The sequence below is a fragment of the Drosophila albomicans genome, chromosome 2R, assembly GCF_009650485.2.
Source record: "Drosophila albomicans strain 15112-1751.03 chromosome 2R, ASM965048v2, whole genome shotgun sequence".
Lineage (NCBI taxonomy): Eukaryota > Metazoa > Arthropoda > Insecta > Diptera > Drosophilidae > Drosophila > Drosophila albomicans.
In genome coordinates this window covers 8,885,447-8,900,768 of record NC_047631.2, presented here as the reverse complement: position 1 = coordinate 8,900,768, position 15,322 = coordinate 8,885,447, and the positions used below count along the sequence as shown (strand labels likewise).

The 15,322-nt window shown below is 42.6% G+C and overlaps 2 protein-coding genes across 3 annotated transcripts; both read right to left on the bottom strand.

Moving 5' to 3' along the window:
* Positions 1–263: 263 nt before the first annotated feature.
* LOC127566227 (jmjC domain-containing histone demethylation protein 1) lies at positions 264–13,478 on the bottom strand. 2 transcript variants are annotated; one of them, XM_052008238.1, is made up of 6 exons: positions 13,379–13,478; positions 11,644–11,905; positions 7,260–7,420; positions 5,766–7,201; positions 3,370–4,130; positions 264–2,040 (listed from the first exon to the last, which is right to left on the bottom strand). In XM_052008238.1, exons 2-6 carry the CDS (start codon positions 11,788–11,790, stop codon positions 331–333), a joined length of 4,215 nt encoding a protein of 1,404 aa, XP_051864198.1. In that variant the 5' UTR covers positions 11,791–11,905; positions 13,379–13,478; the 3' UTR covers positions 264–330. The 2 variants fall into 2 exon arrangements, with proteins under 2 accessions (XP_051864198.1, XP_051864197.1); XM_052008237.1 differs by lacking the exon at positions 13,379–13,478 and adding an exon at positions 12,054–12,472.
* Positions 13,479–13,921: 443 nt separating this feature from the next.
* Positions 13,922–15,251, bottom strand: LOC127566231 (uncharacterized). Its single transcript, XM_052008245.1, has 3 exons — positions 15,081–15,251; positions 14,783–15,028; positions 13,922–14,719 (listed from the first exon to the last, which is right to left on the bottom strand). Exons 1-3 carry the CDS (start codon positions 15,083–15,085, stop codon positions 14,125–14,127), a joined length of 846 nt encoding a protein of 281 aa, XP_051864205.1. The 5' UTR covers positions 15,086–15,251; the 3' UTR covers positions 13,922–14,124.
* Between the last annotated feature and the right edge of the window lie 71 nt (positions 15,252–15,322).

Sequence of the window (15,322 nt, the reverse complement as noted above, 5' to 3'; positions counted from 1 at the left end):
AATTTCGCCTAATTACGATTAAATATCGTATAAACATATGAGATGCTTACTAGTTCGAGCTGTGTATGAAATTGGATGCGAAGGGCTGATAAAAACGAAATATTCTTTGGTTTGGCATATGGGCTATTATCTGATTGGAAGTGTGTACTTCAAAGGGAGCCTTTTAATTTCCGACTACCAATTCCGACTGGGGTTTGTGGTGGGGAAATTGAATCAAAAGTGCATCTGTGAATTATGAACTAAACGAGACAAATTCATGTGTGTATGTGTCTAGGATTGCCGCTGCCATCGTCATCGTCACCCTCGCTCTCCTCGCGTAGTCGTCGTTACTCAGTCATGCCAGTTATTGGTGAGCGAGAGACGACGTCGTTCCACCAGCTTGATATCCTTGACGCACAAATCGTGCTTCGAATTGCTAGCAAATCTTATCACGGACTGTGTGCTCACTTGCGGCACATGCCGCAGATCGAGCCACACCAGACTCTCGCACTTGGATAGATGCTCCAGCGAATTCTCAGAGACCAGACGACATGCGCTCAAATTGAGCTCAGCTAAGCGATTGATTGCCGTCGCCGATGTGCCAATTTGTGCAACACCCGCATCGGTAATGCGCTGGCACGATGACAGATCCAAGTGCTTGAGATGGGGCAGCGATTGCATAATGTAACGCACCGCAACATCCGAGATATCTGTGCCAGCGAGCTTGAGCATCTTGAGATCGCGCAGTCGTGTCTTTGAATCACTGAGACCGGGCCGTGAATCCTTTGGCGGCGACAAAATGTCCCGGATGGCAGCATCGTTGAGGCCGCGCACAAAACTCAAATCGAGTATCTGCAGTGGGGGACAGAGACATGTGTGCAGCGCCAGCACCGCTTGGATGGGACAATTCTGCAGCGAGAGATTCTTAAGCGCCGGCAGACGGGCCACCAGCCAGGCCAATTGCCGCTTCGCCAGCTGCGTCCAGTCCAAGATCAAATGCTCGGGCTGTCGTCGCACAATTGCCGTCAGCAGTGATGCGGATATTTTCAGTTCGGCGCAATTCATGCGCTTCCAGAGATCAGGATCGACGGCCGCATTCGACCACACCTTGCACACGGAGCAGCACGTGACGAGCGTCTCGTGGGGCAAATACCGAAAGATGATCTTCAAAAGCGTTGCATCCAATGCCAGATTCTGTGAACTGTTGTTCCCGCTGCTGCTGCTATTATTGTGATGATGATGATGATGGTGGTGATGATGTTGCTGCTGATGATGATGATGATTGTGGTGTCCATTGGCGCCATTGCTGGACACTGCAGCTGCACCGCTGCCGCCGCCAGTTCCCGCTGTGCCCGTCGCATTGCTGCCAGCGCTATTGTTGAGGCCATTGCTGGCGCCGTTGCTGACACCCGACGAGTTGCCCAGCGAGGAGGAGCCCGACGACGGTGTCGGACGCACCACGTACTGCGGCTTCTTCAGCACACGCGTCGATGAGTTGAGCATCTGTTGCGCCAACTGGGAACGTATCGAGTTCTTCTTGCGTGACCCCCCACCGCCACCGCCAGTTCCACCTCCGCCACCATGACCAGAGGCTGCCGCATTTGATGCTGCCGTGCCACCCGCACCACATTCCATGGAACTGGAGCAGGGTGCATCGTTGCTCTCGTGCATGCTGCTGCTGACACTGGTGCCATCATCGCTCTTGCGTCGCTTCACCTTGTCGCCCACAGACGCATTCGGCGATATGCCCGGCGAAGGCGTATCACAGCTGTTAATGCGCTCCGTCTTCACCTCCAGCTGATGGTGACGCTTCAGGCCATGCTTCCAGTGGGTCGTGTGCATGCCACTACTGCCCGATTCCATCTCCGACTCGCTGGTAAACACAAAGTCATTGTATTGTCCCACTGGCGGTGGCAATAGATTACCACCAGGTGCGCCACCCGCTCCACCTCCTCCTCCACCTCCACCGCCAGTCTCGTGAGCCTCGCCAGCATTATTGCCATGCGAAACGGACACGCGTCGCACTTCGGATGATTTTTGCCGTGCACGGAAATGTCGTGGCTGCAATTGGAAAGAGCAAAATTAGTTTGAAATTACAATTGATTACAAGATTTTACATTTAATGGTAACCAGAGAGAAACGTTAAAACCACCTACTGAAAGTGTCACTAATTTCCCATTTTACCCGATTCTAGTTGAATTTCGGAAATTTGCATTCACTAATAAAATCGTAGATGGATTAATAACTTCAGAAAATAATACAAAATTCATTACGTAATCGAATGAAATAGATTCTAGGAACAACTAGTAGAAATATACCAAACAACCAATTCATTAAATTTAATAATTAGATATGTAATATAAACTATTATAACAATATAGTTGACTGAAAAATGTTGAAAAATATTGCAGAGCAAGATTATTACATGATTTCGACTTTTATGTTTTTTTCTGGGATTGTTGCCCCCAAAGTTTTATCGTATTTTTGTTCTATTATATTTTATACTTTTAAAAATGCTGTTTGCATATTTTGGAAACAATTTAGTAACGTCAAGCCAAAATGAAAACATAAATACGCAAAAATATGGTTAAATTAAATAGATCGGATAAAGAAATATCCGCTACGAATTTTCAGTAAAACAAAATATACCAAATTAATATAACGAAACATTAATAAAAATAAACCGAAGGTTATACTTGTCATATTTCAAAATATACCATATATTAAAAAACATACCAAATTGTTACAAAAGCGATGGCACAGTCGTGCTTTTTGCCGTACTTTTGTAAATAACTTCTACAATTTTTCTCTGATCGCATCCAAATTTTTTGGAATCATTAAGATTAAATTACGCTTGCTTTTCAATTTGCGGAAGTGGGCAAGGCAAAACATTTAAGCAAACTTGATCTGCCTGCACACATAACAGGTGCTGTCGAAAATAAATTATAGTTATTTCTCTTAGTCTCTGAGATCCAGGGTTTCATGCATATAGACGAACATGGTCATATCATCTCCGATGTTGACGTTGAGCAAGAATATTTATACTTTATAGGGACGGAAATGCCTTCTTCTTACATTTCCTGGAGGCTCAAAGTTATAATACCCTTCTATGGGTAGCAGGTATAAGAATTGTTACAAATTTATGAGACAGCACAAAAAAATACTTCCTCTTCTATTTGTAACCTAACTTAAAAATATTCATTACAATTTCTTGTGGCATATTTGCAAACAAAGTAATATACATATTTCCTGTAATATTTGAAATAACTTTATCTCCTCTTTTGCTGCTACTTAAGACAATATTTCGTCAAAACTAGACACTATTAATGGGAAAACAATATCACTTCCAGGCTGTTAACATTCCAGTGCGCTTTCAACGCATCTACTCACTTTGTAGTCGTAGTTCTTTCCCGAGCGACAGCAGCTGGGACACTCCCAGCTATTGGGCAGATCCTCGTTGACAAAGCCCTTGGCATCGGCCGCATCCTCAGTGCCATCGAGCTGCGACAGCGCACAGTCCGGATGGGCAATCTCATAACAAACGGAGCACTCCATCAACGCCGACGGACCCTCAAGGGAGGCGAGCTGTTTCGTCTGCGGCGACACTGGCGTCTGTCGCCAGCCATCCAGATGGCAGTAGACACACTGCGCTGTCACCGGCAACATGGGCGATAGACATTGTCGCATCATACACGTCTGTTTGGCTCTGCCCGGGCCACCAAACTTGACCATGTCCATGCAAAAGGGACAAGTGCCGCAGTCCGAACGCTGACAGGCGGCACAGTTCTTGCAACGCGTTCTTCGGCGTCGCGGCTGCCCAGTTCCCGTTAGATGCGGCGACAATTTGGCGCCCGCTTCACCTGGCGACGGACAATTGTCCAGGCTACCGCCAGCACCTCCTCCTCCTCCTCCAGCCCCTCCTCCAACTGCGGCGGCGCCATCCACATAACCAGAGCTGGTGGCAATTACGCTGACTGCATTGCTGTGACCAGCGATATTTGTGGGGCTGTTGCTGCTGTTATTGTTGTTGTTATTGCTGCTGCTGCTATTGCTGTTGCTGCTACTAGCGGCAGCTGCCACAGCATTTGCAAGATGCATCTTCTTCGGCGGTCGATACTTGAGCGTATCCGTGGGCAGCACAAAGGTGGCTTCTGTAAAATAAATCAAATTTAATTATAAAGGAGAACTCCTTAGGCGCAAAAGCATTTTTAATATGGCTTGAAAATACAACATAAAATTGCAGTGGAATATTATAAAAAGTTACAATCAATTGTTATTTAATTATTCCATTTGATATTTGGAAATTGAACGAAATATTGTAGACATTCATTTAATTTCTAAAGGTAGTCTCTTTTCAATAATATAAAATTTGTTCTAAATTTCAAACTATTACATTAAACTTATTATTAAACTTTAGCTTATTAAACTTTAGCATCCGCGTGAGATGATCTTTGATTTAAAAAGACCTTTCTAAATCAAGAATGCTTAGATGCAAAAAAAAAATCAAGATTATCAAAATTAAATGATCATATTTCGTGTTTTTGCAAATATATGTAATATAAGCTTTAGCATCCCCGTGATATTATTCATTGATTTTATAAATCAAGCATGTTTAAATGCAAAAGAATCAGAATTATCAAAATTAAATCATATTTCATGTGTTTTCAAATATATATTTATATAATGTCGATACCTGCATAACTACATAACTTAAACAGTTAGTATTAATTCTCTAACGGAAAGAATTTTAAAATTAATTAAAGGTTATTTTTAAGATTGATTTTAGGAACTTTTTCTGTTTTACGATAAAATACATAAATTCGTTAATTGTTTCGTATTCGTTAATTTTTGTAATTATCTTAAAACATAAAATCAATTTTAAAACCAGTCCTATCTCTAACTAATGTGCTGACCGAAAGCAAAATGAAAGAAGTAAGAAAGTTACAGTCGAGTGTGCTCGACTGTGAGATACCCGCTACCCATTTTTAATAAAGGTAAAATATTGCGGTATTATTTTCAAAATATACCGAAAATACTAAAAATATACCAAATGGTATGTTTGGTATATCGATATAGTACACCATTCAAAATATACCACAGACCATACAAAAGTATTTCTTTAATAACTTCGACAATTTTTATCTGATCGCAACCAAATTTTCAGGAATCATAAATACTATAGTAATTATTGTATATACCAAAACTCTAGCTTTAAAATTACGCTTGTTATTCGATTTTTTTGATTTGCGGGGGCCGAAGTGGGCGTGGCAAAAATTTGAAACAAACTTGATCTGCGTGCAAACAACAAATGCTGTCGAAAAAATTATACCTCTATCTCTTATAGTCTCTGAGATCCAGTGTTTCATACGGACATACGGACATGGCTAGATCGTCTCGGCTGATCAAGAATATATATACTTTATAGGGTCGGAGATGCCTCGTTCTACCTGTTACACACATTTCCTGCCGGCACAAAGTTATAATACCCTTCTACCCTATGGGTAGCGGGTATAAAAATGTATGTATGTTTTTTTTTACTTTAGATAATATTACATAATGTCACACGCATAAAATACTAACTCACATTGCCATAAAATACTAACTCGCATTAAAAACTGACAAAATTCTACGCTTCTACATATAACAATATAATTTAGCGTAACTAATGCTTTCTAACAAGTTTTAAATTCATCACAGAAATAAATATATAGTACTTTCTGGAATGTCGAATTAGCAGACTACACATTGTATTCGTATTTACAATATATCCAAATCATATAACGAACCTGGCTGCGCATTGGAGCTTCCGTTCTCCAACTGCTCCTTCTTAAGCACTCCATTGCTGTACTCGACTCCAGCTCCGCTGTTGCTGTAACTGTTGTTGTTGTTGCTGCTGGCGATATTATTGCTGTTGCTGCCGCTACCACTGCCACTTCCACTGCTGTTGGTGCTCGAGGGATTGTTGGTGGGATTGCTGACAGCCTCCGACTCGGCCTCCCTGGCCGCTTCCAGCTGCTGTTGCTCGCGTATAACCTCCGCATTCTTGCGAGCGATCTCCTGCTTGATCTCTTGCTTGACGCGCGTCCGATCGTACAGTTGAAAGTGTGGCTGCTGCTCGGCAGCGAGACGTAGCACAGACATGCCTGTTACGGCCATATCCTGCTGATCCTTGCAGTGCCGTTCCACCAATGTGCGCACATCTTTGATCAGCGCCACCGGATCCAGCACCAAGCTGGGCACATTCTTCTTCTGTGGCTGCAAATCGTACAAATACATGACAATCTCCTTGAGCCCAAAGAGCTCATAGTGTGTCAGATGTGTGTGTGGACGAGCGGCCATCTCCGTCTCACTGGCCGACGGCTCCCCATCCAAATGCGAGTGGCCGAGCAGCGTGTAGACATAGCGTGCCAGGACATACCACAGCATCTCGGTGAAGAAGGGATATCGAAACTTTTGCGGCACCTTCGTGTTATCCTCAACGCTGGCCGTCTTCAGTTGCTTCACAATGCCAAAGGAGTGCAGAAAGTTGCCGCCAAAGACAAGGGATTGCGTGGGTGTATAGACGGCATGTATCCAGCCGGTGGGAATGAAGAATGTGTTGCCCGCTGTGAGATAAACGCGAGCACACTTCTCCACCATATCGCCAAAGAAGACGTCCGCCTGTTTGCCGGACAACACCCACTTCTCGTAGAGCTGCAGATTGCGATCGGTGGGTGGAATGAGCCAAAATACTTTGCTACCCTTGAGGATGTGATACCAGACCGAAGTGCCACCAAAATCAATATGGAAATCGGTGTAACAATTCTTCACCGACATGAGGCAATATTTTTGCACTTTGGGATACATCATGCCGCCAAGCAGATTGGTGCTCTCTTTCTGTGCATCCTTCAACTGCTTGGGCCAGACGACATCGACCCAGTCGATTTGTCGCACAATCTCCGGACTCTGCACAAAGTGATCGAGTCGTGTGTGCGAGAACTCCAACGATATGACATTAAGCAATCGATCCTTTTGCGGATTATCATAGTACTGTTGCCATTCCTTCATTGTCATCTGCAGATTCTTTTGCGTGTTGACGTCCATGACATCCAGCAGACGACGCGATCCCACACACAATCGCACATCGTTCACTGTGAACTCTTGAGGATCTGGCATGCGCAGCCCCAAGCCGCTTTTCTCCCTGAACAACAAGGGTATGTTGAATCCATGTTGCTGTAGAAAACTGCAATTCAACGATAGTTAGCCATTGATATTCATTGAATAGTCTTGTTGCTACTTACGCGACTGTTAGATCGCTGCCGCGCATTTCCCGTACCATGCCGGCCTGTGCAAACTTGGAGGACTCGAGCTTTTCGGCCACACTGAAGCCGCGCGTCCCCTCCCCATCATCATCACCCAGTGTCCATTCCTCAAGGTAAAGTTTGCGTTGTTTGCGCTCGCGCTGTAACACAGAAAGAGAGTGAGTGAGTGCGATGGTAAGAGAGTAAAACGGAACACATTAGTAAATGGCTAGCCGGGAGACGGAACGCCGGATAAATGCCTAAAAATATACATAGAGGGCGGCGTCAACGTTGCTGCTAACAGTCGCAGTCTCGCAGTCGCTGCCACTGCCACTGCTATTGCTGATGCCATCAAATGAATCACAGTGTAATGTCGGCTGCTGGCAAGTTCGTATTCACCATGACAGCAAGCAATCGCTCGTACTCACCACAACTGTGGGCACTCTCTAGCTATCGCTATCCTACTCTCTCGCACACCTTGTGCCCACTCAATTGGGGCTTGCCCTCACTCGTTTAAAGTTCGTCGTTTGTGATTTCGTTTTCATTCGTTCGCTCGCCTTTGATGGCGTCGCATGCTGTTTTTGGACAGCGTCGCTGCTACTGTTACTGCCTATATTCTCATGGTCGTATTTTTTCTGGCTATTTCGGCGGCAAAGCTTGAGCAAGCAACCACCACCCGGTCGCAATTGATGAGGGCGACTTCAGGGCAGCAGCAGCAGCAGCTTTTGCATGCACTTTGTAAAGGGCAATTGGATTCGCGTTGTCGTCAGCATGATACAATAACACAAGGTAGTCTCGTCGCGTGCCTTAACGTTCGGCTTCGAGCCGGTATCGTCAGTGCGCTCGTGCTTGTTGAAGCGAAAGGTTGTGCGCGGACGATTTTTTCCCTAAATGTTAACCCATGTGCAAGACAAAAATGTCAGATTGCAATTATATTATATATATATATGAACTTTATGATAGAATTAAGAACCTGAACAAAAAAATTAGTAATCAAAAATAAAAACAACGATTACTGTCAACTTCTAAACTGTAAATAATTAAATTATAAAAACATTTCAACTCTTTTTTATATAGTGGAACAATTAACCCCTATGCGCCATTGAAGGGTTAATCACAAAGCTCTACTGTCGATTCTTTTGCACTCACTAGGCGCAGTCGTTTCACTCATGATACAATAACACAAGGTAGTCTCGTCGGAAAAGCTGCCCCTTATCGACAGTAGAGCTTTGCGATTAACCCTTCAATTGTGCATAGGGTTTAATTGTTCCACTATATTAAAAAGAGTTGAAATGTTTTTTATAATTTAATTTTTAATAGTTTAGAAGTTGACAGTAATCGTTATTTTTGTTTTTGATTACTAATTATTTTGTTCAGGTTCTTAATTCTATCATAAAGTTCAAATATATATATAATATAATTGCAATCTGACATTTTTGTCTTGCGCAAGGGTTAATCTTCACAAAAAAAATCGTCCGCGCACAACCTTTCGCTTCAACAAGCACGAGCGCACTGACGATAGTGGCTCGAAGCCGAACGTTAAGGCACGCGACGAGACTACCTTGTGTTATTGTATCATGGTTTCACTCGCACTTATGTATGGTATAGATAACGGGCAGCTTTTCCGACGAGACTACCTTGTGTTATTGTATCATGGTCGTCAGTCTCAGCTCCTGTTGCTGTCTCCTTTCTGTGCGCATGCACCGGCCTTGCACTTTGAATATATTTTTACATACATACATATGTTTTTGCATGATTATGTGCGTGCCTGTGTGCGTGTGTTTGTGAGCGCAAGTGCTTATATGATGTGTTGCAGCGCCGGCTGGCGGGTGGTAGCCGAAACGACTGTTGCGTTTTATGCCTCACTCCATCATCTTAACATCATCAGCAAGAACAACAACAAATACACATGCAGATTTCTATGAATGTGTGCTTGTGTGTGTTTGTCTCCTGCTTTGAGTTATTTTTGCATTTCTGGTCGCGGCTGTAAATCTCAGTTGTGGTGCGACTTGTATCGAAAAAATCTATAAACGTTCTCTGTGCATGTGCATGAGTTTCGGTTAGTGTGTGTGTGACTCTTTTTGTGGGCTGTCCTCATTTGCTTGCATGTGGTTTGTGTGTTTGTCTTATATCCTTTTTAAGCTTACTGCCTTTTGCTGCCTCCCTATGATCGCGTTCCACAAATGCACAAAACTTGTTTGGCGTGTTCTAAATGATTTCTTTCAATATTGTTGCTGTTGTTGTCAGGCAAGCAGCAAAAAAAAGCTTGTTTTGGCTGTCAAATGTCTGGCAACGCTAGCACACCACAATCGACAGGTAGAAGAAATAACAGAAACAAAAAGAAAAAACAAAAACAAAAATTCAACGACAACGCAGCATAAAAGTGCGTGTCGTTGTATTTGTATACGAGGTGTATGAGTTTGTGTTGGTTAGCAAAGACGCCAGTCGAGTGATTCGATCTGTTGCTGTGCGTGTCTCTGTATGTGGGAGATAGATAGAGAGAGGCGTAGTGTAGTGTGGCGTCACCGGCTACCAGATTGCCGTTCGGTTAAGCCTAATGTATTCTATTAAGGTGCTAATTGCGGACGGCTGTCGCTGTTTCACTAGAAACATGCGGGGTCCCCTTTAAAGCGGGGCAATGTACACATACTGATAACTTTACACACACACACACACACATGTAGAGTAAAGCTCACGCACACATATACAGCGTAATAGTAACAATCTGCGATAATTGTGCGTTAGCAGCGAATGCTCTGTGGACTCTGTTAGTCATTCAGTTATAAATTTTTCATAAGCTACACATAAGTCGAAACTAAAATTCGACTTGGAGATGGACACGTGAAATATCGCACTATCGTGTGTCTATCATTATGGAAAGATACTTTTATTTATGTAAAGTACATATTGCAAGCGAAAAAAGTTACAAGTATTTCTACCTTAGTGTAACTAAAAATTTTCGTTTATATTATTTAAATACAGTAAAATTCAAAAGTATTGGCATAAATTTACAAAATGCGCATAATAATCAAATTACTTGCATTTCTAAAAGTATCGCTAGATTTATTTATTTCTTTATATAATGGAAAAATAGCGATATAAATCTATTTATTATTGCACTAGCCCAAATTAAATACCAATCCCACATTATCATAATTGATACGAAAATACGAACCCCACACGAAAATAATTACGTGTAATAAAATCAAAAAACTTGCAAACACACTTGATATTAAGTATACGACTGACAGCGATGTCCTTAAACCGATTAAAATCCGGAAGTGTGGCGGCGATTTAAGCGGCCCAGCAATCTGCTCTCATCTCTGAAATCCAAGCACACAAAATGTGCGCTTCCTGCCCAAATGAGGAGGAGATAGAGAGTGAGAGCGAGAGCAAGAGCGAAGGGACGTAACGCAAGCAGTGTAGATTTTAGATATGCGCGACTGAAATATTCATGAATATGTTGCGTGTGTGTGTGTGTGTGTGGATGTAGATGACAAGCCAACGGACACAACAAGAACAACAAAACATACACAGCAGGCCATTCAATTGTTGTTGGCCAGGCCAACAACAACAGCGAAGACGACGACGACGAGCAGCAACAGCTGCTGTCCCAATTTGGTGCTAATCAAATGCACAAGCCAAGTGAATGTGCGATACTCAAAAGCACACAAAGAAGTACTCGAATAATCACTAGAAATGTAGTGTGACCATCAGTCAGCACACACACGAACACACAATACATATGTATGTACGTACATACAAGCATACATGTAAATATGCTACGGCTGTTATCTGCGACGATACCAGCTCTACATACACACACAAACACATATGCACGTACACGAAAACCAAATTGAAAACGAAATGCGAACACCAGAAACAACAAACAAAATGGCAAGAAACTGCTTTTGGTCATGCGGCGGCATCAGTTGAGCTTCAATGCTCAACGGGCGCAGTGCCGTCGTCTTCGTTGCCGTTGTTGTCGCTAGTGCTGCTGCTGCAACACGTTCTGTCTCGTTCTCTTTTTGCTTTGGCGTACTTATGAGTGAGCTTACATATGCAAGAGAGTACGACATGTGAGTGTGGTGGAGGTGAGGTAGAACTTGAGCTTGGCGCACTCAGAATGAGTGAATATGAGTGAGTGAGAGTGTGAGCGAGCTAGTGAGCGTGCATTTTTATTTATATAGATTGCTAATGATGATTTACGCTTGCCAATCACAATGACAACGACAATAAACGACTGTTGGCAGTTAAATGCTCCCCCTTCCCTATCAATTCAATCGCTCTTTTAAGGGCTTATCAATTTTACTTAATATTCTATGTTGCTTTTGTTTTTGTTCATTTTAATATCTATGAATGTGTGCGTGAATGATTTACTCACCAATTGTCGACGCTGCACACCTTTCGGATTCACATTGCCGCTTGTAGTGACGCTATTGCCATTGCTGCTGCTATTGTTGTTGTTATTGCTAGTGTTGGTGTTGCTGTTGCTTTTGCCAGGCGACGACCCCGTTTCGGCGGTGGACATCGCCACAAAATCTGTTTTATTTGCACTTGTACTTGGTGTAAATCAGAGAGCTCTAATCAGTGTTCGTTCTCAATTCTCTTACTCACTTTTCACTTTTTCTGTGTTTAATTATTTGCTGTAATCAGAGAGAGAGAAACATAAACTTAAAGATGCATGAAGCTAAAAACGTTGCACTTGTTTGTTATTGTTTATTTATTTTTCTGTCCCTTTCACACTAAAATACTAATTGCAGAGACACAGACGTCGTCGTCGACGTTTATTACTTCATATAAATTCGAGGAGCCAGCGAAAATGTACACACACATATACAGTCACAAATACACAAACGCACGCAAAGTTTACGGGGCGCTACTAGAGCGCTCTGCGGAGCACACACGCGTTCAATAGTTGTTCACTCCCACACACGATGATGAAGACTGAAAGAGCGAGCGAGCAGCGCGACAGAGCCGCATCGCGTCGCGGCCAAAGGCAAGCCGACTGAAACTCAACACAGTTGGTGGGCCGCTTGCTTGTTATTGTGTGCAAAATTCACCACGATTCTGCCAGCCAGCCTGTGACTTGCCTGTGTGCCTGCGACTGGCTACGTCAGGGGCTCGGCTTCTATATCGTTTGGGGGTTTTCGTCTTCTGTTGCCCACGTGTGTGCGTGTGTGTACCAGAAGCTACGCCACTGCGCTGCTTCTGCCGCTACTGCGGCTGTATTATTTCACAGGTCAACGAAAAGAAAAAAGCCTGTGGTGTATTCAGTCGCAGCGGAACGTTGGGCTCGTTTACCTGCCTGCGTGTCGCTGGCATAAATTTAATGCGGATGTGGGTTGCATCTATTTGACGTATTATTTTTGTCATACGACCACAGCGATGCACAACACACCAACAAAAAGCTTACTTATCACATTTCCCCTCCAGACACGGACACAAACAATTACACATACACCCACACATATCGCGTATTTGTCATTTCGCATTACTTTCCCATGAACTTGTAAAAAATATTCTAAAATTGCACTTGAGCGTTTTCGTACGCGTTTATCTCAGATTCGTTTATTTTTTTTTGCGGTTGTGTGTTTGTTGTTATTGCCACTATTGTTGTTGTTGTGGTGACTCTGCCTCTGGTATTTTTTTGTGTTCTTTGTAAGCGTCACCACGCGACTCTCGAGATCCGCGAAGCCGACACTATCGTTTTGGTTGCGCCTCTTGCCTCTTCATTATATATTTTTTGCGTTTCCAAATTACATTCATTTTGCTTACGCGTTCAAATGTATTTTAATTATAATTAATACACAAATATATTGCCAGCTACACGTTCATACATATGTATATGTCTTATACACATATATATGTTTGTATGTGTGTATATACTCAACGACCCGGCCATACAAAAACCCATACATATGTTCCGAGCTGTCCACACACACATGCATTCAAGTATATGTGAATGTGTGTGTACGTATGTGGCTTTTTAATTAATTAAATCTGTAAACAGAATCACACACAATTTGTGTATGAACATTTTGCAATTGCTGCTTCGATGTTTAGTTCAAACACTTGTCAAAACTGAATGTGAGACAACAGCTTGCTTATATTTTTACCCATTTTTAGCACTTATCGAAGTTTTTTTTTAATACGTCGTCGTCGTCGTTGTATCACAACACGTCCGCAAAACGCACCCGCACCTGATGAAAAATGAACTGTGACTGAACAGTGTGCCCGTTGGCAGGCATATGCAAAAATGCGCTTCATGCGATAGCGAACATTACTGCTGAAAATAACAGCAAATGCTCCCCCTTAGTGCTCCTCACCACATAAATGAAGCGTTAAAAAATGTAATATAATTAAATAAATATTTAAAAATCAGTGTTATACAATATACATAAAATGTAATAATTGTATTTATAAGCTAGTAAACATATTAAATATTCAAAGAGCATTGCCATGGCATCTGTTAAAGAGCTGCACAGCTCTGCAAGACACAATCAGCTGTTGCAGCTCTTGAAACCAGGGCTACACAGACTTATCAGCTGTTACATGTGGCAAAGCATTTTGAATATTTCTACAGTGTGCTTTAACTCAAGTGTGTATGAATAAAAATTAATGAATTGGATGAATGATATAAAAATAATAAACAAAACTAGTTACAATAACATTGTTTTTAATATGCATCGATTGAAAAACACATACAAGAGAGTACATCTGAATATTCGTTTCGTTTTCTGGTTTTTTTGTTTCTAAAATTAGTTGATTAGTAAATCGACAGGCGGCTGCTAACTCTATTCTTGCTTATGCGAAAAACACACACACACACGCTTCTTATCCCCTATATGCTAAAATTAAAGAGCTACAGATCTTCGTCCATTTGTTCATCAGACTTGTTTAAATTCACATTGCATGTATTGTTATTCTCAAAGAACTGCTGCTCATCATCGTAATCATCGAGGTCCACAACAGCTGCAGCATTCCGTGCCACATTAGATGAAGCATGCTGCGCTCCTCGAGAGGATCGCGTTGCTTGTTCCTTATTGTGAAGCGGGATGTGGAGTGTTGTGGGTGGCTGCCATGGCACCAGAGCAGTGCATGGCCTGGGTATCGATTTGATAAGCCACTCGGGTGGCATGGCACCTGCACCTGTTACGGCGGCCACCACCGGACTGACGACGCCCTGCTTCACTTCATCACAGATCACAATTCGATTGGCATTGCGCAGCTTCTGCTCCAATTCCATAGCAGCCATTTGATATGCTGGATTCGGATGATGCGTTTTACCCGTGCTCGTCGACGGTATGTCATCGGTGGCCAGTCCACCATTCACATTTTGTCCGCTGCTGTTATTGTTGTGGGGACCAGAGACGACGCCGCCGTTGGCATCTCCAGAGATTTGCAGGCCACTGAAATGTGCCGTTATGCGCTCCTCGGTTATAAGCTGTTTTGGTGGGCTGCAATTAATAATCATACATTTATTATATGTATATGCTTGAAATAATAATTGTTTTCCTCACAGTCCAGAAGCTTGTTGCTCGAGTGATTTGCGCTTTTGTTGCCACTTGCCGCATTGTGTTTCAATGTCGACAGCATTGTGATTGGTATTCGCCCCAAATTGCATCACGCCACCCGGCTGTGGGGCATTTGTGGTGGCCAGCATCCAAGGCATTCCGTCCAAGAGCCAAGGATTTGTCGCAGGATGTGCAAAAACCGCTCGTTGCTCCGACTTATGTAGATGGCTCTGGTCGGGGCCGCCGTAAGACCTGTAAATTCGTTGCAATGAATGCTCAATTAATGCAAACAGTATTTACTTACTGCATTTCACGTCTAGCCACTAATTAGGTGCCAATTTTTCAGTATTTTGCGTTTAAACTTATTGTTTTCACTGTATTTGTTTTCTTATATTTTGCGTTGTGCTATTCAGTGTGACCGCTTTTCCAATTTATACAAACACTGAGTTTTTGCTTAGATTATACCAGACTGTCATGATGAGTACAATTGAGAAAATATTTTTTAAAAAAACTCAACTTTTTAATTTGATTGATTTTACATTACAT